The sequence below is a fragment of the Calliphora vicina genome, chromosome 3 (assembly GCF_958450345.1).
Source record: "Calliphora vicina chromosome 3, idCalVici1.1, whole genome shotgun sequence".
Taxonomy (NCBI): Eukaryota; Metazoa; Arthropoda; class Insecta; order Diptera; family Calliphoridae; genus Calliphora; species Calliphora vicina.
The window spans coordinates 24138736-24163255 of record NC_088782.1 but is presented as its reverse complement, the minus strand read 5'-3'; the positions used below and the strand labels follow the sequence as shown (position 1 = coordinate 24163255).

The 24520-nt window shown below is 33.0% G+C and overlaps 2 protein-coding genes across 4 annotated transcripts in view; one reads left to right on the top strand and one right to left on the bottom strand.

Annotated features, from left to right (window-relative positions):
• LOC135954338 (neurobeachin-like protein 1) overlaps window positions 1–24520 on the bottom strand; it is a 167093-nt gene that overhangs the window by 124181 nt on the left and 18392 nt on the right. The gene's annotated exons all lie outside the window — the stretch shown is intronic.
• Window positions 600–23240, top strand: LOC135953720 (uncharacterized). The gene is made up of 3 exons (XM_065503697.1): window positions 600–629; window positions 20947–21410; window positions 21480–23240. The coding sequence occupies exons 1-3, from the start codon at window positions 600–602 to the stop codon at window positions 23170–23172; spliced, it is 2187 nt and encodes a 728-aa protein (XP_065359769.1). The 3' UTR covers window positions 23173–23240.

The window sequence follows — 24520 nt, the reverse complement described above, 5'->3', positions numbered from 1 at the left end:
AAGTATCCTCAAGTCACCCTTTCCGAGCGAAAGCAACGACTGGGACCTACGTCTGGATAGGGTGATGAATCGTTTGGATTGTCTTAGACCTGGTAGATTACCCCAAAAACGGGCAAATTCCGATTCAACCCAAGAACGAATACGTTCCATAGTGTATCCACGTGGGATGACAAAGAACGGTTCAGGACCTATAAACGAGCGTCGAGCGCCCCTGTTGGCAAGACAATCAGCACGTTCATTGCCAGCGTGACCTTCATGGCCAGGTACCCAGCACAGTATAAGTTCATTGTGTGCGCCGAATTCATTCAAGGATGTCAAGCCGTCCATGACCACACCAGACCTCACTTCATATGATGATAATGCTCTAAGAGCAGCCTGGCTATCAGACATAACAAATATTATATTATCCCTTAGTCTCCTTCTTAAGCACTCGTTGGAGCATATAAGGATGGCGTAAATCTCCGCCTGGAATATTGATGGAAATGTTCCCATTGGGATACCCCTTTGAAAATTGGGACCATAGATACCAGCCCCAGTGTCACCATTAGCCTGTTTGGAACCATCAGTAAACCATACTTGATCGTCATTATTTTGCCACCATGTTTGGTTTAACCACTAGTCCCTTTCAGGTATAAGGACCCTAAACTTTAACACCAGAGTTGGTGACATATGGTCAGATATCTATGCATGGTAAGCAAAGGTTCATTCGAAATTGGGCCTGTTCGGAAATGCATCACTGCAGTGGCTGGGAAGTAGTGTCATGAGGACTCTGGCATACATTTACCGCACGATATTTGCGTGAGTTATATCTCAGTTGTAGCAGAACTATTCTTGTTTACCACGGCTGGTTAATCTCTGTGAATGCTATGGACGGTGGGCGATCTGCAAATACGATATTCATTAGGAATCCTGCAACCGCAATCTCTATGAGTAATGATAAAATCTGCTGTATACGATCTCCCATCCAATGGATCTTAGGTTCTTCTCATATATATTCAAAGGTCCTTTCTTGGATTACATGAGGAATGGTTCTATCAACATGACATAATTGGGAGACAGTCTTTAAGGCAGCTTTGAATATTGCTCCACTGGCTATCAATCAAGGACACAATTCTCTATGCATCGAAGGTTCGAAATAATTAATTCTTAATTATATTTACGAAATACATTTTATCTTTTAATTATTTCGTTAATAAATTAATGTATAGGTTTAATGCCTTGGTATTAAAAATGTATTAAATTGATTCCTTTGAAAATTCATACTTTATATTTGTGTATGACTTAAAAATTCTGGATTTCTTTCTTTTTTCTTTCTGGAAATATATGGATTCCTCGTCAAAAGAATTGCTCATCTTTTGAGGCCAAGAACGAATCAACCAAAATTTGGATACTCTGTTCCAAAGTGAACCATATCCCAGAGAGAGTGTTCTGCATCGATCGGAACAAATAGTAGTCGGGGCAAGGTCTGGACTATAAAGCGGATGAGGCAAAATTTCCCTACCACTTCATTCTAAATACTGTGTAACAGGTTTTGCAATATGTCATGATCGGTTTCATTTCTGACCGCATATACTGGGAGTGGGCCAATGCTCGCTTCAAACGAATCAGTTGAGTTCCCTGCGAAGGTTTGGTCAGAATTCAGCATCTCATAATAAATAGGATCCTTTTGCTCCCAACAAATACAGAGAATTACCTTAGCGCCATGGATATTTGACTTTGATATCGATTCGACTGATTGGCCGGGCTTCACATAAGATCTCATGCGCTTTGGATTATGGTAGTGGATCTATTTTCCATCGCAAATAATGATTTGGTGCAAAAATGATTTTCTTTTATAGCGTTCAAGCATCATTTCGGACATGCAAAATCGTCTTTCAAGGTCTCTCTGCTTCAATTCGTATGGTATCCAATTTCCTTGCTGACTGAATGAATCCTGCTGCTTGCAAACGTTTTGAAATTGCTGCTTGAGTAGCTCCCAATAATTGTGCAGGCTCTCGTTGAGTTCATGGAGTAATGCCTACAATTTTTGGTCTTCAAACTTTTTTGGTTGGCCTTGGCAATCTCAGACTTCCGTGTCAAAATCACCACTACCGAACCGCACAAACCATGTCACACACGTTGAATCCGATGGAACACATCCACCATACGGCACTTTTTTTCCAAATTGAAGATGTAATTGGTTTCCAAATCTGAAACTTGAGAGTACTGGTCTACGCCGTTCCGTTTCTACAGGATGTAACAAATTGGCTATAATCACACCAACTGAATATCCAAACCAATTTAAGAAAGCCATCCTGGACATCCTGTATTGTGAATCTCCAGTCGTTCGTAGAGTTTAAGGAAACCTTATTAAAACTTCGTACAGTTAAACATGAAGTTTTTTTAGGTCGGAATTCAAAATGCAATCATCTGCGCGAAGAAGGTTGTTAGAGTACAAATTCATTCTAGCCATATGTGAAGAAATCACATATCCGGAGCTCTTCACTAACTTTTAGTTCGTAAGCTACAAAGTACTATTACAAACAGTCATAACAACTGAAATTTTACGTCTTAAACCAGCTCAGACCTTGTGACTGGACAACATGTCGTGACACTCCGCTTTATGAAGGCCTTCCTGGACATCCTGGATCGCGAATTATGTGAGTAGAGCTAAAAACAACTTACGAAAATCGCGTATAGTTAAAGAAGAAGTTCTTCATTTCGAGTATAGGTTGAGAAACTGAATTAATCGGAAATATTAAGAGACACCTCTGAAAACTTCTCTGATCGACAGCATTTTGGGCATATACAGTGTAAGATTTTTAACTAAAGCTCCTCTCGGGGGTTTAACTTTCATGCTATACTTCAACTTTGAAGCTATACTTCAATAGTTCAATGAAGACATGGAGACCAATTTTGAATTTTGTCACTTGTTTATCCCCTTGCAGACCATAAATCGTTGAAAAAGTTTTATTTTTTGTATGAAATACTGAAAATAAGTACTTCAGGATGTTATTTACAAAATTTTAAATTTATGGAGGACCTGCAAGGATCCGAAAGAGACCTGGTACCGTTGGGTCAGCATCAGCCAAAAGATAATAAAACTTATAGATTTTTGTTTACATTTTATTAATATATTGATTAGTTTTGTAACTTTTATAAAATTTTCTATTACAAGTCAATTTTATGGAATTTTTCGTCATTACAACATAAATAAACATCTCAATGAGAACATGAAATAATTCACCTTTAATCTGGGTAACCGAGTTTGCCAATAGGCAAAAAAAATATATATTATTCCAAAGATTATAGTGTACTTTTGGGCAAAAAGGGTCAAAATATGTTTTGTTTTCATTTTGTGAGCTTATTATTTTTATGGTACTTATAAGTACCGTCGGTCGACAAAGGGTTATACTGCAGGAAAACATATAAATTAACATGTCGAATGTTAGTAGTACCTAAAACCGCCCCTATAGAGTTTAAGTAATTTTCAGGACTTTCGATGAGAAATCACAATAAACGATTTCGCCATCCTAGGTCCGATTATACCCTCCATTGCGAACGAATTGCGATTCAACACAATAATAGATTCTTTCCCATACTGAGGATAAGCCTGGCTATTCTCAAACATTTCAACATTCTCTTCAAACTCTCGCAAACACAAATTGTAATGGCGCAAATCTTCACCAGAAAATCTATGAATATTTATCCTTAGCGATAGTCATACAATAATTGGAAATTAAAAAAAATCACTGCCAATACCTTCAAATAAACCCCTAATAATGCATGTAGGGTACACAAGGAACACCAAAAATATTAATAATAATAAAAAACACTAAATTAAACATCAATAAAAAACCTCATTAAACAAAATAACGTACAAATAAATTTAATACAACTTATGAAGACACACAAAAAAAGGTAAATTTTACCACTGCATGCGCTTTTAAAAGTAATTTACAATAAATCAATAACAAAAAAGAAATAACATTTTTTATAAAATGAAAATATAATAAAAACAAAAACGCATTAAATAAAATATAATATAATAAAAAGTAAATAAGAAAATCATGGAAAAAGTAATAAACCGGCAAATCAAGATTTTGTTCCCCCCATTTTAGTTTTCCATAAGCATTTCAGTGTGGATCACAAAAGAAAGAAGAAAAAACAACAATAAAACGTTATTGTGAACATGATCATTGAAACACGACCATCGTCATCATTACGATCACCTTCAACTTCATTCGAATTTGTTAAATGAAGTAGTAAAATGATTGTTTTTCTTTTTTTTTTCCTTCATTTTCAGCTGAATGCCAACTTGCCGCCACAATATGGAATCCCAACTGAAGTTGCATTTTAGCGATGCAAGTTCAAGTTCAATAAAAAAAAAGTTTTAAAAAAACAGGAAATCCTATGAGACATGAATGAATTGAGACAGAGAGAAGAATTGTGAATAAATGAAGCCTGTTTCGTAATACCATCACAATGTTTAAGCTGTTAACCAAAACTCAAACTCAGATGCACATGTAAGTTATACAAATTTTATCAATAGCAAATTGAAGGAATAAGAAGGCCCTTTAAAAGGGCTATTGGAAAAATCTTAAGAATTCTGTTATATTTGGAGGGTAAGATTTTTCAAACGGCTTTTTTCGTAAGGCAGTTGGAAAGAAATTAGCAGGTTCTTTGAGGGGAAACCCCCAATTTTTCAAACAAATACAAGAAATTAAACTGTCTGAAATTAGAAATGTTAGAACTTCTGAAGGGAGACGGTATAGGATGCTAATTGAACAAATTAGTAGATTTATTAAAGGGCAGCAATATAAAGGCCCTGTCATTATAATTTTCTCTCTTAGTATTCATAATGACAGCTAGAAAAATTTATGGCAAATGTTATTGCTGCAGTAATGTCAAGTGGTAGGAGGAGGATAATCGAAATTTATAACCAATAAGTTGACATTTAATTTACAATTTTAATGGCAGGAAACTAAGTAGCAGTAACATAAATAATACCCATGAAAAAGCATAAAAATTAAATGCATTTGTTGTGCAGTTTACTTAAAAAAGCTAATAATCCATTCAAAATAATTTTAAAATTTATTGCTAATTTAATTAAACGTGGCTAATATGACTGAGTACTCATATAAATGACAAACAAAAATTACAAAAACTAATTTAAGCCTCTTAAAAAGTTACATCTTGTTGCATATAAATTTCAAATTGTTGGTAAGTTTTAAAAATAAATTTATTAAATTGTTGTTGCTATGTGTTATACTGTTGTTGTTGTTATTTTTGCTGTTGCTATTGGTACTAAGTAAAAAGTTAGTAAATAAGTCCGTTCTGCTTCAGCAATTCAAGTGACAATTGTTGGTATCTGTCTGTTTTTGTCGTGTGTATTTGATTTTTTATTTTGTTTTCTTAAAAACTACAAAGAGTGGATTGAACCTTTAGCAAAAAGACAACAGCATAGAGTTGAAATCAACAAAGTTGATTTTGATTCAAAACAAAAAAATAAAATATATTATAAAAACATATCAAAACAGTGGGACAAAATATATAAACTAGGAGAATACTTGAACATCATCATAAGCGTTATATGCGGGACATTTTGCTTTACTTCTTTAATTTACAAAAAAGTGCTGGAGAATCACACCGATTGCTCTCCAAAGATTATGGTGAATGTGTTCCATCGGTTTCAACGTGCGAGAGATGGTTATTCGGTTCAGAAGTACTGATTTTGATACGGAAGACAATGATCGCCCTGGCCTGGGCGAATTGGAGGCATTACTTAATGAAGATTGTTGTAAAACTCAACAAGAGATTGCAAAATCATTGGGAGCTACTTGATCAGCAATTTCAAAACGTTTGCGAGCAACAGAATTCATTCAGAATTCAAAATCAGGGAAATTGGCTACCATACGAATTGAAGTTGAGAGACCTTGAAAGAGGATTATGCATGTTCGAAAAGATGTTTGAATGATATAAAAGAAAAAAAAATTTTCACCGAATCATTGATTGCGATGAAAAATGGATCCATTACGATAACCCGAAGCGTAAAAGATGGTACGCGAAGCACGGCCAACCAGCCGAATCGATACCAAAGCCAAATATCCATGCTCTGTATTTGGTGGGAGCAAAAGGGTCATATTTATTATGAGCTATTGAAATCTGACCAGACCATCTTGGTGGAATCCTGAGATATCACACGGCAGAAGGACGTGTAGTAAACTGTTCAACGTGGCAAATATGTTGGGAAACTAGCCGGCATACAAATCCTTATTGAATCACTTTAAGAACATTACGAGAAACGCGAAAGGAAAATCCTAGAGGACTTCTATAGGGTACCGTGAAATAACTCCCAATGAAATAACTCCCTATGAAATAGTTCCCATCAAAAATGAAATAACTACCAAAGGGTAAAATTAAATTACTCCCAATAATCGGCGGTTTCATAATTTTAAAAATATTACTCCCAAAAAAGCGAAATAACTCCAAATGAAATAAATCCCAATAGAAATGAAATAATTCCCAATAGAAATGAAATAATTCCCAATCCGAAGCAATTTATTTATGTAATCTAAAAAAAGAAACTTCAAAAGTGAAATTATTCTTCGCTTACCAAACAATTTTTGCATTGCATTCCTCTGGGAGTAATCGCACCATATTAAGAAATCGTTTCAACCTGACAAAGGCCGACAATGTAAAAAGAATCTTTTCTGAGCGAAGTCGGTTTTTGATTCAACCCAGAGGAGAAAACCTTTGCGGCAATGCAAAAAACTTTTTGAGCGAAGCCAGTTTTTGATGCACCCCAGACGAGAAAACCTTAGCGCCCGTCCGAAAGCCGCCAATGCTAAAAAACTTTTCTGAGTGAAGCCAGTTTTTGATATTAATGGGTTCTGCTTTTGCAAAGTAGAACCCAACAAAAATGAAATAACTCCCAATACAGTGAAATAACTCTTAATTCCCAAAATAAAATGAAATAAAACCCAACAAAAATTTAATTGGAAGTTGTTTCATTGGGAGTTATTGCATTATGAAATAACAAAAAAAATTATGAAATAACTACCTATGCGTTAGGAGTTGTTTCATAATGAAATATGAAACAACTCCTCGTGGGGAGTTATTTCATTTGGGAGTTATTTCACGGTACCCTTCTATAGCGGAGTGGCAGGATCCTCTGAGACTAACCGATTACATACAATTCTATCTCTAAATAGTAAGGAGACACTTGAGATCCTACTTGACACTCATTTCCCTGGTTGCCTACCAGTCAGCGATGAGACTTTGAATGGTGCTGCTGACTTTGTTGCTCCATGTGTTAACTCTGTTCCGGTGAATAGAGAAAGAATACATTTTGCAATCAAAAGCTTCGACCCGTTTAAATCTGCTGGATTTTCAGTATATACCTAGCGTGTATGAACGAGGTCTAGAGTCGTCTTCATTCCGAAAGAAGGTAAAGCGACTCACACTAAACCAAAGGATTACAGAACGATTAGTCATGCATCCTTTCTGCTGAAAATCCTTGGGAGGATGATTGACGTACACTTGAGAATGACTATTCCGACGGAACACATCTCTAAATCCCAACATACCTACACCTACACTGGAAACAGCTTTACATTCGTTAGTTTTCTACATTGAAGAGTCGCTAGCACATAAGGAGACCTTGAAGGACGATTATATATGTTCGATACTAAAGAAAAATATCCAAGACGTTAAGGTAATGCATTTGGTTGGAGCAAGAGGGTCCTATCTATTATGAGCTGAAATCTGACCAGACCATAATAGGGAATAAGTCTCCTTGATGGAATTCTGAGATAGAACATGGCAGAAGGACGTCTTGTAAACTGTTCAACGTGGCAAATATGTTGGGAAAGTGGCCGGCATACAATTCTTCATTGACTCATTTTAAGAACCTTACGAGAAACGCTAAAAGGAAATCCTGTAGGGACATCTATAGCGGCATAGAAGGATCCTCTGAGACTAACCGATAAGGAGACACTTGAGGTCCATCTTGACACTGCTTGGCTCCCATTGAATGCTGTGAAGGCTGATTTTGTTGCTCCATGTGTTAACTCTGTTCCGGTGAATAGGGAAAGAATCCATTGGCCAATCAAAAGCTTCGACCTGTTTAAATTCCCTGGACCTGCTGATTTTCAGAACAATGAAGAAATACATGTATCATGACTCACCAATATATACCTAGCGTGTATCAGATGGATCTATTCATACATGGTGGAAGAGGTATAAAGTCGTCTTCATTCTGAAAGGAGGTAATGAGACTCACACTAAACCAAAGATTACAGAACGATCAGTACTGCAGCCTTTCTGCTGAAAACCCTTGAGAATGACTATTCCGACGGAACTCATCTCTAAATCTCAACATGCAAATCTCTCCATTGAAGAGTAGCTAGCACACTTGTTATCTTCCTAGATATAAAAGGAGCTTTTAATAAAGCTATCCTATCTGCGATGGATGGACTTGGGATTGATATATGCATACGCCGAATAGTAGAAAAGATACTTGGTTATATATTCCTATTTGCAACGTTGACATTAGTATCTCAAAAGTGGCCAATCGTGGAACCCCACAGGCAGATGTACTATCAGCACTTCTGTGGAACATGGCTATGAATACCCTGCTTGTCAAAATGGACAGCAGAAGGATTAAAGCAGTCGCGTATGCTGATGATGTTGCGGTATTAATATCTGGAATCAGCATTAAGTACACTGAGTGAGTGGAGTGTTTCGAGTGGACTTAGTGTGAACCCCCTCTTCAGTAGGAGGTACAAGATTGATGACATTAGGCATTATCGAATATCTGGAGATATAGTATGTCTGTGGAGTTTGGACAAAACATCTTAAGACGAGATAAGAAAATATCTTAGTTTTTTTTAAATAAAATTAACTTTTCAAAACGCTCCGTTTACATTAATCTGCTTCTTCTTACGAATATTAGTTTCTGAGATATCATAAAAAAACAAATCAACTTAATTGGAGTTGTTGTTGATTTGTTTTTGACAAAACAACTTAAAAAACTGTTGAATTTATCGATAATTATTTTATTATTTATCCTTTGTATAATTCTTTGAGACAAATAATAAAGTTCTTCAAGTTCAAATAATAAAATATTGATCGATAAATTCAACAGTTGTTGCGCTCTCCTGAAAAATTTGAAAATTCCACTTAAATTGTTTTGTCAAAAGTTCACAGATGTATATTTACTGATCTGCCCTTAACGGAATAGCGGGTGTCTACACGACATCTAGGTTAACGAGAATGCCGATTATCTCTAAATGAGACATTCTAGGATAACGCTTGTATGGGACCCTGGGCACGATGGAAATCAAGGTAATTGTATAGCAGATGAATTGGCGATGATGGTTGAGGAGGCGATCGAACCCTTTTCTGGTATTTCGCTTGCAAAATTTAAGATGGTTGTACAGCAGAGACTACATGAGACTGCACAAAACAGGTTGACCAATGAACCCACCAGACTGGGCCTACAGTACAACAACTACTGTAGAAGCTGTCATAACGAAGAAGAGAAGGAGACGGTGTCCCACCTATTCTGCCAATGCCCGGCTCTGACAAACTTGAGGGAACGTATCCTTGGAATCCCATTCCTATCGTGTTTAAATGAGCTATCGAGGATGAATCTAAGACGAATCTAGACCTTCATCAGATAATCTGGTTGGTTCACCTCGGAGACAACGGAAGAATTATAAATAACCTGCTGTTTTCTTCTTGGGTATCTTGGGATCTGTTTTGAATGGACCCAAGTGAGCTGCTTGACGAGTGGTTGCTCATGGTACCTAACCTAACGTATGTTCGAAAAATATTTCAAGCAGTTAAAATAATCTCTAGATCATGCATAAACAAGATGACAATGACAATAATGTTCGAAATTTAAAAAAAAATATAAATAAATATCAAAGTTGGCTAACGTTACGGCTAAGCTACCGTTACTCCTAAAATACCATTTCAGATCAGTTAAGCTACCGTTACCGAAACAGCGTTGGTAATGATAATTGCATTTATTTTGTTAATGGTGTCAAACGGTAACTGTTGATATTCTACATGTTCCTACCTTCTATTCCACTGTGCACTTGCAAACGGTTTGTTTTGGTTAGTTTTATTTTTATAAATAAAAAAAAGACATCAACAAACACGCTCACATATAATTTCCCATGGTGGCTTCTGCTCGTTGAAGGTGCTTCCATCTAACCATTTGCAGTAAATTTTATTTTATTTATTATTTTTGTTTTTTTCATTTTTCTACTTTATTTAATAAAAAAATATTTTGTTTCGGTTTATATGTGTTTTGATGTGATTGTATTTGGTGTTGCTGGTGCTGGTGCGCTTTCGTAGTAGCGTTATACAAGTTTTTAAAGAAATTTTCATAAAACAAGATCTCTTTCTTGGTAAACAGTTTAGTCGGCGAAAGAAAGTCCAACGAAATGTTTGTACAACAAAGCTGGGATTACGGAAATTAATAATAATAAAACAAATAAACCCCTCAAAACAAAATTGTGGAAAAACTATAACAATTTTTAAACGAAACGTTTGCAATGATGGCCAACAAAGAAACTTATAATAGAACAATAAAACAGCAATTGTGGTGTTTTAACTATTGCATCGTTGTAGTAAGTTTTGAAAATACATTCAGTCGATGTAACAATTAGATACAATTACTAACAAAACAACTCTTATATATGTAAGAGTAATAAAACTCTCCAAAATTTATTATTACACTCACACACAACAAACAAATACTGAAATGTGTAACGGTAACCCAAGATAATTAAATAATTTTCAAATTCAAATATTAAAATAAAGTAATGTAATGTAACTACCAAACCAGCCAGTTACTTAAAAGTGATCATGTAACATGAAAATATTTGTAATAATGAGCGGCAAATAAAAAATACTCATAATAATGCACTTTTTATTTTAATCAAAATATTACAACATTGTGGGTGGAGCAATTGCAATGAAAATAAACACAAAATTAATTTATGTAAATTTTGTATAATAAAAGAAATGTGTAAAAAAAAAATAAGGAAAAAGTAAAGGAAATACTTTAACGTATATGCCTTGTGGAATTTTCGAAGTGAAAGTGATATAATAATGAAAACAATTGTGGCAGAACAAGTTTAAACTTGTCCTGATCTATCTCAAATATGCTACAATTAAGTGAAAATTATATTTTGCAGTGTTATTATACATACTTATGTATATGCAAATAATAAAATAATAAAAAAAAGCAATAAAGAGGAAAAACTTTCAATTGAAAATAATAAACTCATTTTAATTGGAAAAAATAGAAAGAAAACTTATTGAAATTGAAAAGATTGAACATTTTTTATTGGTCATTATTTATTATGTACGAGCATTAAAAATGTTTCAATATTTATTTTGTTTTGTAATTGTGCAAGAAATTAAAAAAAAAATATGAAAATGTTCACCAAGAATTATACTTGCCTCATTTTAATGAGTCTATTATACAATTTTATTTCAATTATTTTCTTTGAAAAACAAAAAAAAAAAACTCAAAATCTCAAGACAAGTTGATTTGAAATTATAAAATAATTTAGCTAGATCTAGTAGATCGTCCTTAATATGGTAACATAATTTGACCTATACAAAGCCATTAAAAAAAAGTATGGAAGTATAGTCGATGCAGCCCGACCATAAAATGCCCTACACTGAGTAAATGATCAAAAACATTTTTCTTTTAAAATTTTAATAATTTATTTTATTTAGTGATTTTCGGAAGTGGATCTTATATGGGAGCTATCACAAATTATGGACGATTGTTATGAAATTATGCCGAGCGATTTATTTCTATATGAAACTTCTTTCTGTTAAATTTTATTTGGATACCAAAAAGTGGGCCTTGTATGGGAGCTATGTTCAATTATGGACCGATCGCCATGAAATTAGCTATATGAAACTTATTGGTGTTGAATTTTTTCTAGATACCACCATTTCTTAGAGTTTAAAGTAATTTTCGAAAATGGACCATAGCTCCCATAAAAGAGTTATGGTCAATTATGAATCGATCAGCTCAAAATTCCTAGAATTATTTGTAAATAAAATTTATTTGTGGAAAAATTTAAGAAGTTATCTATATAAATCAAGTATTAATGACCAATAAATTCCTTTAGGGTTTAATCGAGTTTAATTTTGATCGAATACAAGTTTGACCCCTTTCACACTAGCCAATTTAGTTGCGCAAGTCTCTTGCCCAACAACAAAACAGCATGTTAAATTTCTTCTCCTTAACCCGACATTACATCTGGCATCAACAAACACAAGAGACTTGCTCAACTAAATTGCCTAGTGTGAATGGGGTCTTAAATTTTTTTCTCATTCATGTGATCGATTAATTTTTTAAATTTCCTCGATATTCAAAAGAATAGCGAATAGAAAATATTATTAGAATAATTTACTAAAATATTTTTAAAACCAGCGACAAGATAAAATCATGGACCAAATTCAATAGACTTGGGTCAAAACAGAATTTTTTAATTTACTTTCTAAAAAAAATTTCAATGAAGAATATCTTTACTTAAGAATATCTTTACCAAAAACAATTTGAACACTAAATAATAACTCAAAATCATTTTCGGAGATCGATTTAACTATTTTTGATACACCTCAGAGGAGAAAACTTTTACGCACGGCAAAAGGCCAGCAATGCAAGATATCGTTACTGAGCGAAGCCCCTTTTTGATACATCCGAAAGTACAAAAACCTTTGAGCTCAAATAATCTTTATTGAACAAATAAAATAAACCCCTACCAATGTTTTGTAGTTATTTCACGGTACCAGCCACACGCGGTTTACCAGATGCCAAAGCATCCACAAAAATTACTGTTTGGTGCGGATTTTGTAACGTTGCCGGGTCAACGATAACAACGATAACCAATTATTTCTGGCAAAATTGGACGAATAGCCGTGGATGACATGTGGTTACATGAAAGAATTACATGAAAGATTTCACGTCACCTCCTCTCTCGCGGAGGTGACGTGAATTTGCCACCAAGATTGTGTGATTACTGGTTGTTTTTTCATGAAATTCCGCAATAAAAATAAAGACTTTTTGGCCAAAAAAATATTTTTTTTAGAAAAATTTAAAATTTTTTGTTTTTTAAAACGTTATGAAAAATTGCAAAAAAAGAAATTATTTTTTGTTAACAAAAAAATTATATTTCTAAAACGACTGCGCAGATTAAAAAAAGTTTCAGTCTTGCTTAAAGGAAATTTCGGTTTACTTAGTTTATTCTATAACCTAAACAGTTTTTAAGTTACGAGAATATATGTTGTGCAATCTTCTCCATTTTCGATATAACGGTATATCTCGAAAACAATAGCTAACCTAAAAAAACCGGTTAGCACCAACCGGTCAGCTTACTCGAATTAGGTTAACTCGCCGGGTGCCCCGCTTGACAGGAAAAAAAGTGTCAAATTCGTGAACAGTGTTATTATTACGTAAAAATCTCTGTATGAAAAATCTAAAGTCTAAACATTCTTGACGTTATAATGCTTAAGGCAACAACCAGAAAAAGAGGCATAACTTCGGTCCTAACAGGACGACTAAAAGATCTCGACCAGAAATGTCTCCTAGCAAACACATTCAACGATATGGCAAAAGGTATGGAAATCACACCAGATTCATCTGAGGATCAAGCTTCACCTCATTTCATATGACGTGCGTCTCGTCCTGTTGTATGACTGTGAATCCTGGAACACCCTGGAACACAGCTAGCCACTTGCAATCCTTGCAGGTATTCATTATTCGCTCGTTACGAAAACGCCTCCAGAAAATAGCTCAAACTGAGACCTGTGAAAAAGAGCAGGGGGAACACTAATACGTATCCAAATCATCAATCGTAAATAGAGTTGGATTAGCCATGTTCTCAGACGCACCAATGACAACGTAGCCAAGATGACAATTGAATGGAACCCCTAAGGCAGTAGAAGAATAGGTAGACCCGCTAACACCTGGAGCAGACAAATCGAAACTGAAACAAACTCAACTGGAAAGTCCTGGGCCGAAGTGAAGCTGAAAGTACAGCATAGATCAGAATGGAAAAACTTTGTTGTGGCCTTTTGTTCCACTTTGGAACCATAGGAATCAATATATATTCTGAATACAAGATTCAAAATAAAGGTTTATCAAAATCTAGTTTAAAAAATAGTGTTTTTATAAAATTCATTTAAGTAGAACATTTTTTGAAATTTTTTAGATTTGTTTGAGACACATTCCCTATAGAGTGCCTTAATAGATAAACATAGAAATTTGTTTAAAAAAAATGTAAAACAAATCGATTTTTGACTGAAAATAAAAGTGATCACAGATGATCGTCCTTTTTCCATTTGGACTACTATTTACCGACTTATAGCCAATTTTATGTTTTACTTGATTTTCATACAAAAAATCGATTTTTGACTGAAAATAAAAGTGATCACAGATGATCGTCCTTTTTCCATTTGGACCACTATTTACCGATTTATAGCCAATTTTATGTTTTACTGGATTTTCATATAAAATATCGATTTTTGATTGAAAATAGAAGTGATCACAGATAATCTTCCTTTTTCCATTTGGACCACTATTTACCGATTTATAGCCAATTTTATGTTTTACTTGATTTTCATATAAAATATCGATTTTTGTTTGAAAATATAAGTGATCACAGATGATCGCTCTTTTTCCATTTGGAACACTATTTACCGACTTATAGCCAATTTTATGTTTTACTTGATTTTCATACAAAAAATCGATTTTTGACTGAAAATAAAAGTGATCACAGATGATCGCCCTTTTTTCATTTGGACCACTATTTACTGACTTATAGCCAATTTTATGTTTTACTTGATTTTCATAAAAAAAAATGGATTTTTGGTTGAAAATAAAAGTGATCACAGATGATCGTCCTTTTTCCATTTGGACCACTATTTACCGACTTATGTTTTACTTGATTTTCATACAAAAAATCGATTTTTGTTTGAAAATATAAGTGATCACAGATGATCGTCCTTTTTCCATTTGGAACACTATTTACCGACTTATAGCCAATTTTATGTTTACTTGATTTTCATAAAAAAAAATGGATTTTTGGTTGAAAATAAAAGTGATCACAGATGATCGTCTTTTTTCCATTTGGACCACTATTTACCGACTTATAGCCAATTTTATGTTTTACTTGATTTTCATACAAAAAATCGATTTTTGACTGAAAATAAATGTGATCACAGATGATCGTCCTTTTTCCATTTGGAACCACTATTTACCGACTTATAGCCAATTTTATGTTTTACTTGATTTTCATACAAAAAATCGATTTTTGACTGAAAATAATAGTGATCACCAGGGCAACCAAAAATATGCAATATCATATTTTTTGCTGTGCGTCGTATAAACATATGAGTAGTTATTTATCCGTTTCAGACAATTTTAAGAATTTTGGCGTCGATTTGTTAGTGCATATTTTTGCATATTTTGCTCTTTACTGCATATTTTAGCATATTTTGCGTTTTATATCATATTTTTGCATATTCAACGCATAACTGCATATTTTTGATGCATATTTTCTTTTTTTTTCTTTATTTTGTTTTCTTAATATAATTTTATTGTTTGCATTGTAATTTTTCATTTCTATATTTTTATATTTTGTTAAGGTCCAATGATAACACTATGCAACAAATGAAGACTTTTGGAAAAACACAAGATCATGACAGTATACGTTTGACTCTACTACCAAAGGGTAGTAAAACCCTATACTCAGTTTGTCCACTTTGGTGACCGATTTTTTTTTATGGGCCCCCAAAGTTTCTGAAAACCGGTGGGGCCTCTAAAAAAGGTGTCATCAGTTTTTGGTTAACAGCTAATTCAGACTTTGTGATACGGCTTAACTTTATATGGCAATAATATAGCTAAGAGTCCGCCAAATAAATTTTGTTAAAATTTGTTTCCAATAAATAGCTGTTTCGTGCACTTTTGTTGAAAAAATATAGGAAGAAAATTTTTTTTTTTTACTTTTTTTAGAATAACTTCCAGGGACTCCTAATTTTTCAATAACAATATTTTGCAAAGTTGTAGCTACGGTAAATCTGAATAACTCTTGTGAACATATCAATGCAATCCGAACATTTCTAGGCATTCTAAATAGCTATCAAAAATCACTTTGTAGCTTAAAAATTTTAATTTTTTTTCTATTTTTTGACTCTAAAACAAAAACTTTTTGTTAAAAATGTATGTTCGAGTGTATACTTCTCTATTGTGCTGGAATAACGAAGAATGGGCAAATCATTATCGGTATGATCCGGGCGCATCACCTTATCGAATCTTGATCACGCAAGACCGGCTTGATGCAAGATATGAAAAAACATCAACATTTTTGAAAGTGGGTAAGGTTTGTGGAGCTTCTGAAGAGTAAATATAAGATTTTTATATAAGTTTTTGATATCGGTGGAAACCTTATGACTTGGAGATTGACATTTTAGTGAAATGAATAAATTTTGTGTATTTTCGGACGTATTTTACCTTAAAAACTAACTATATTATAAAATGGTGATTTTCCATCAAGAAAAATAAAAACTTTGAATTAATGTAAAATTTGAACACTTACAGACATCACAATAAGATTTGGAAGTAATATAGATCTAAATGTTCTTAAGTCAATGGAATCACTAATGTTGCCATTCTTTGTTTTCAAACATCGAAATTCCTAAAACGGGGAAAATGTGTTCCAAAAACTGAGTTTTTTTAAGAAAATAGCCCACTTTGATGTTATTTACAGTATGATAGTAAAAACGTTTTGTATATATATAAACAATATATAGGGCTATACGAATATGATGAGCGTTTGAGGATCGGTGCTTTGCGTTTTTAGAATTTTTTACTCAAACTTAAAATTTTGTTTCAAAATTGGCCAAGTTTGGATAGGGCTGTGTGATACAATGTCCGCTTAAGTTAGTCAAATTTTACTTTATAAGTTTTTGCCTTAAGTTCTCTCTCTAGATCATAAAAAAATTTATATAGTCCCGAAGAAAATTAGTTTTTTATAAAAGAAAAAATATGGGGACTTTTTTGGGAAAAAACTTAAAAAACACACGCATACAAAGTTGAAATATATAAAAAGATGCTTCAACTTTGGATGCGTGTAACTTTTATAGGGACAAAATAATTGTTATCAGGTTTATTTAATTTTCTTTAGAATTTTATCGCAAATATACGTCGTATATAAAAAAACAAATTTCTACCTTTCGTAGGCCCATCATATATAAAATAGTCTGCTTTTACACAGGGCAAGTTTTCTTGCGCAAGTCTAGAGTTTATAGGAGAGAGAGGTAAGAAGAAAGAAGAGGGGGGCACACTTGCTTGTACTGGCAAGTCTCTTCAATTCTCTTTTGTTTTCTCATTTTCACTATGGCGTCTATTAGGTTTTGACATACAAAATTGAACACAGACTTGCTGTGTGTAAACAGTCGAGCAAGTTTAAAAGGGAATCGAAGAGACTTGCTTCAAGTAAACTTGCTGTGTGTAAAAGCAGACATACAAAAAAAAAGATCGAGCAAAATTTAAAAAAAAATTGAACTTAAATATCTCTTGAACTAAAAGAGATACCTACAGATAAAAGCATATGTAGACCTTCTCAAGGACTATCTACATTTCAAATTTCAGCTCATTCGGATCATAATGGCTTTTTGGCGATTTTTTTTTAAATGTGTGACATTGAGGGTCCACTCACTGATCCCCATTCCGAACACCTCAGCCGAGTAAATAATACAGCAGAACATAGAAGTGTGGGCTTGATCATACTATTTTAACAAAAAATCTTTGTTTTAGCGTAAAAAAATAGTAAAAACGAAAATTGTTAAGGTACAAAGATCACTTTATGTACTATTTAGAGTGACTAGACACGTTCAGAATGCACTGATATGTTCTCAAGAGTTGTTCAACTTTACCGTAGCTACAACTTTGCTAAATATTGTTAGTAAAAAATTAGGAGACCCTGGAAGTTATTCTAAAAAAAGTAAAAAAAAAAAAATTTTATTCCTATATTTTTTCAACAAAAGTGCACGAAAAAGCTATTTTTTGGAAACAAATTTTAACAAAATTTATTTGGCGGACTCTTAGCTATATTATTGCCATATAAAGTTAAGCCATATCACAAAGTCTGAATTAGCTGTTAACCAAAAACTGATGACACCTTTTTTAGAGGCCCAACTGATTTTCAGAAACTTTGGGGGCCCATAAAAAAAAATCGGTCACCAAAATGGACAAACTGAGTACAGGGTTTTACTACCCTTTGGTAGTACAGTCGAACCTATATAGTCATGATCGTGTATTTTTTTCACTGTTGCACTGTGTAATTGGCATAATCTACTTAAAGAAAAAATTATAGTATCTATAATCGAATTATCTTCATCGAATTTTCGTTAACTTAAGGCAGCTTAGTTTCCATATATTTGAATTAAACAAAAGAAAATTTCAAAATTGTATGTTATTAGGCCAACTTCTTAAAATTTTGGATACATTAAAAAAACATAAGGTTGCTTGAGGCAGTTATGGTTGGGCATTAACAGTTTACCACTAATATAAAACTAAACAACTATTCAACAAATGTTCAGAATATTAAGATTCATCGAAAACTTCGAGTTCAAAATTTTAACGAAGATATTAAGAAATCATTAAAAACAATATACATGGATATCGATAGTCGAAACAATGGATGAGCAAGGATCAAACAGAAATTGTCACGGCATTCTGAGTCCCAATGATAAAACTGCAACAAAATGTTTTTTTTTTTAAATTAACGCAGTCTTAAATAGAACAAATCATTCCACTATTGTTCCATTTGATAATTCTACTTAAATTTTGGAAACCGAATTTATTTAGATGTTAATCTACATACACGATGAATGTTCCATTGAAATTTTTTAATAAAAATTACACATGCTCTCCGTTTTTGAAACATAATTCAAATGTTAAAAAAGTGGTTTTTACAGCTTTATGTAGAATAAAAACGTATTGAAAAATTTATATGGAACATCCACTCCCTACTGATCCTATAAATATTATGCTACTACTTACTAAAAAATTTTGGAAGTATTAGGCATTTTAAAATATGAGAAAAATCAATTAATTAAGATTGTCTAAGAAATTTAAAAACTTAAGTAAACTCGTAGTAATCTATTGCTAAATTAATGAAATTAATTGAACCAAACTATTTTCATGTAGTGCCCAAGTCACCAAAATCGAAATTTAATGCTATAATAACCAATTTTATTTTTGAGCTCAATATTTATTTTACTTCTGATATATTTAATTAATAAAACTTTGAAATCAAACAATAACCAACTATTTTTAAGTGCATATTTTTATATTTTAAGAGCATATTTTTCGTTTTTAAGTGCATATTTTATGCGCATAAAACACTTTTTTTAGAGCATATTTTTGGTTGCCCTGGTGATCACAGATGGTCGTCCTTTTTCCATTTGGAACCACTATTTACCGACTTATAGCCAATTTTATGTTTTAATTGATTTTCATAAAAAAATGGATTTTTGGTTGAAAATAAAAGTGATCACAGATGATCGCCCTTTTTCCATTTGGACCACTATTTACCGATTTATAGCCAATTTTATGTTTTACTGGATTTTCATATAAAATATCGATTTTTGATTGAAAATAGAAGTGATCACAGATAATCTTCCTTTTTCCATTTGGACCACTATTTACCGATTTATAGCCAATTTTATGTTTTACTTGATTTTCATAAAAAAAATGGATTTTTGGTTGAAAATAGAAGTGATCACAGATGATCGTCCTTTTTCCATTTGTAACACTATTTACCGACTTATAGCCAATTTTATGTTTACTTGATTTTCATAAAAAAAAATGGATTTTTGGTTGAAAATAAAAGTGATCACAGATGATCGTCCTTTTTCCATTTGGAACCACTATTTACCGACTTATAGCCAATTTTATGTTTTACTTGATTTTCATACAAAAAATCGATTTTTGACTGAAAATAATAGTGATCACAGATGGTCGTCCTTTTTCCATTTGGACCACTATTTACCGACTTATAGCCAATTTTATGTTTTAATTGATTTTCATAAAAAAATGGATTTTTGGTTGAAAATAAAAGTGATCACAGATGATCGCCCTTTTTCCATTTGGAACACTATTTACCGACTTATAGCCAATTTTATGTTTTACTTGATTTTCATATAAAAAATCGATTTTTGTCTAGAAATAAAAGTGATCACAGATGATCGTCCTTTTTCCATTTGGAACACTATTTACCGACTTATAGCCAATTTTATGTTTTACTGGATTTTCATATAAAAGATCGATTTTTGATTGAAAATAGAAGTGATCACAGATAATCTTCCTTTTTCCATTTGGACCACTATTTACCGATTTATAGCCAATTTTATGTTTTACTTGATTTTCATAAAAAAAAATGGATTTTTGGTTGAAAATAGAAGTGATCACAGATGATCGCCCTTTTTCCATTTGGACCACTATTTACCGACTTATAGCCAATTTTATGTTTTACTTGATTTTCATACAAAAAATGGATTTTTGGTTGAAAATAAAAGTGATCACAGATGATCGATCGTTCTTTTTCGCTTTATTCTGAAGAGAAACATTTTTATAATTTTTTCCAGATAGATTTGGGATTGACAATAAAACTAGCTGCAAAGTAAAATGCTTTCAAAAGTAATATCCCACTACGTTCAAGAAATTCCGCATAGAAAGTTGGAACGATTACTTCATATGTTAAAAACATGTGGTAAAACAACAGAAAAAACAATATATTCCTTTATTGAAGATGCAATTTAAAATCGTTGTAATAAAATAAACTAACAAATCATAAATATGATATAGTTTTACAATTACTATTTATAAATCTCCATTTCACCTAATTTCTTATATATTTCCAGATTATACTACATCTAAGCTTGGCCTTAGCCACCGACAGCAACACCAAAGCAGAAGCAGAAACACTGCTAAAAAATGTGACTTTATTGGAAAATAACTCAACATCTGAACAGCCCATAGCAGAGGCTCTAATACGCTATAGGCGACAGCCACCACGCACCATTGTTAAACATATAATTCGACCAAAACGTTTCAAAATGAAACGTGTTAAAAGGCCAAAAATAAAATATAGTTTTGCAGAACCACCACCAGCAATATACTACAGCCGCAAACCGATCAGCATTAAGAAACCCACATTTGATTCTTCAATAATTGAAGAGTTTTCACACATGAATGTGGAATCGGCTAATTTTGATTTGCCGCCCTCTAGCTATGAGTCGCAATCAATGGATTTGGATTTGTACAAGCATCATGCACCTGCAATAGAGACAACGTATAAAGAAATACAAAAACCAGCTACTTATACGTATGCAGCTCCGGAAATTAGCTATAAAGAACCATCATATACAGAGGTACACAAACCGCCTACTTATAGCTATAACGCTCCAGAAATCACTTTTAAGGAAACCACCAAGCCCATAGTTACATATTCATATGCACCGCCTAAAACTCGAAAACCCCACAGCAATTATGGAGTGCCAACAGAATTTGTCTATACTACGGGCTATGAAAATAAGCCCAGTGATAATAAATACAAATATGAGCCACCTTCAACAAAACCAGTTTATACTGAAGTAGAAAAACCCTTCTATAATGCTCATGGTAAAAACGAATATTCCTATAGTAAGCCGTCCAAACAAGCACATCGTATTCCAGCCACTTCATATGGTGTGCCAGATCTTCATCTACCAGTACCAACTGGTTCAAATGATTACAATAAATATTCAGTAGTCGAACAAAAGCCAGCTCATGCAAGTTATGGTCCAAGTAAAACAGAAACATATCATTTTGCGGAACCTCCACAACCGGAATCGAGTATTGAAATTACCTATTCGCCTTCTTATGAAATCAATATACCACCCTCAAACGAAAACTCCTATTCCAGTGGAAAATATCAGCCAGAACATCAGCCGGCATATCCTCCCAGTTATGAGGAACCCAGCTACCAAGAGCCACCGCAAGAATATCATCCACCCACAAATTATCAGCCCTCAAATAGCTATGGAAGTCCACCACAAGGAAATTATGAACATACCGGTCCATCCTATCAAGAAGGTTCTGATAGCAATCAACCAGCTAGCTACCAACCAGCGCCAACTAGACATGAATCTATAGATGAATATATACCAACATCACAGGAGCTTCCCATTAATGTTAATCACAAACAACCCCCCTATGACTATCCAAAATCAAGTTATGAAGTACCCATCTATGATCCCATACCTTTTGATGCCTCTAGCAATCAAGAAAGAGAAATTTATCCACCACAAACATTGGATCATACCAACAGACAGCAGTCAGCAACAGCCTCCGAACAAAGGCCCGAATCGCAGGAAGCCACACCAAATGAAGTACATTCATCCGCCACACGACCACAAACTGTACTGCAAAAGCCCCACTCGCCCATAAATCATTTGGTCAGAACGCGTAAGAGAAAACGTAATAATAAGGGTTCCTCTACCACCACGTCGACTACGAAACATATCCTAGATGTGCCAGAACTTGAAGAGGCTTTCGAAAAAGAAAATAGCAATAAATATAGAAATTCGAGAGAACCAGATGCCCATGAATCACATCGTGTCGAAAATATCAATAACCAGAATAAAATCAATCAAAATTACAACAGCGGACCCTGGAATCCCATGAAAATTCGTACCTCATCCATTATGGTGACAACACCCAGCAGCAGCAGCACCTCTGCTGTTAATGCATTGAGTACGAAAAATAGACGTTATCATTATAAACAGCAAAGATCTACCACAACCAGCACCACCACCACAACAGAGGCTCCCGCTAAAGTCGAAATTATATCAATTGAAAAATCCAAATCAAAGAGCTATTATGATGGCATTGTCACAACACCCAAAATCTACAATGGCAATTTCTTTAGAAATCGCTTTAGACTACATGAGAGTACAAGCACAGAACAACCCCAAATGAAGTCAACAAATGAAAATAAACTCACGAAACGGACCACAAAAAATATATTCGATACAACTGTTTTCAAGAGTCCCTTAAATGATAGAGATGTTTATCGTAATTTGCCGAAAAATCATAAATTATTTTGAGTTTATTTATTAAATAGTTAGTTGTTAAGTTAAATTATGTAGTAATAAAAGAATATGATTTTGTATAAAACAAATACTAATGTGATGTTTTAAGTGTCGAAATGGGAGTTTAATGTAGGACTGTACAATACATATATTTACACTGAGTGACAATACAACGGAAACTTTTTTGAAAACCAAAGTTTTTAAGGATTTTAGATTTTTGAATTTTTATACAAATTTACTAAGGGTTTTAGTTATTTGAGTTTTCATATGAAAAATCGATTTTTGGTACGAAATATGAGTGATCACAGATCGATCTCCTTTTCTCGATTGAACGCTTATTTACAAAGTTAATAAGGATTTTAGATTTTTGAGATTTTTTATATAAAAAATCGACTTTTGGTCAGAAATATGAGTGATCAAAGATCGATCTCCTTTTCAAGATTAAGCGCTTATATACAAAGTTATTAAGGAATTTCGATTTTTGAAGTTTTTCATATGAAAAATAAATTTTTGGTGAGAAATAAGAGTGATCACAGATCGATCTGCTTTTCTCGATTAAAAGCTTATTTAAAAAGATATAAAGAATTTAGATTTTTTTAGTTTTTTCATATACAAAATCGATTTTTGGTGAGAAATATGAGTGATCACAGATCGATCTCCTTTTCTCGATTGAACACTTATTTACAAAGTTATGAAGAATTTTAGATTTTTGAGTTTTTTCATATGAAAATTAGATTTTTGGTACGAAATATGAGTGATCACAGATCGAACTACTTTTCTCGATTAAAGGCTTATTTACAAAGTTATGAAGGATTTTATATTTTTGATAATATATACAAAGATATTTACAAATGTGAGAATCACAGATCGATCTCCTTTTCTCCATTGAGCGCTTATTTATAAAAGTTGAAGGATTTTAGATTTTTGAGTTTTTTTAATATGAAAATTCGATTTTTGGTACGAAATATAAGTGATCCCAGATCGAACTCCTTTTCTCGATTAAAAGCTTATTTACAAAGATATAAAGAATTTAAATTTTTGAGTTTTTTTATATGAAAAATCGATTTTTGGTCAGAAATATGAGTGAACATAGATCAATCTCCTTTTCTCGATTAAAAGCTTATTTACAAAAATATAAAGAATTTTAGATTTTTGAGTTTTTTTATATGAATAATCGATTTTTGGTCAGAAATATGAGTAATCACAAATCGATCTCCTTTTCTCAATTGAACGCTTATTTACAAAGTTATGAAGGATTTTAGATTTTTGAGTTTTTTCATATGAAAAATCTATTTTTGGTCAGAAATATGAGTGATCACAGATCGATCTCCTTTTCTCGATTAAAAGCTTATTTACAAAGATA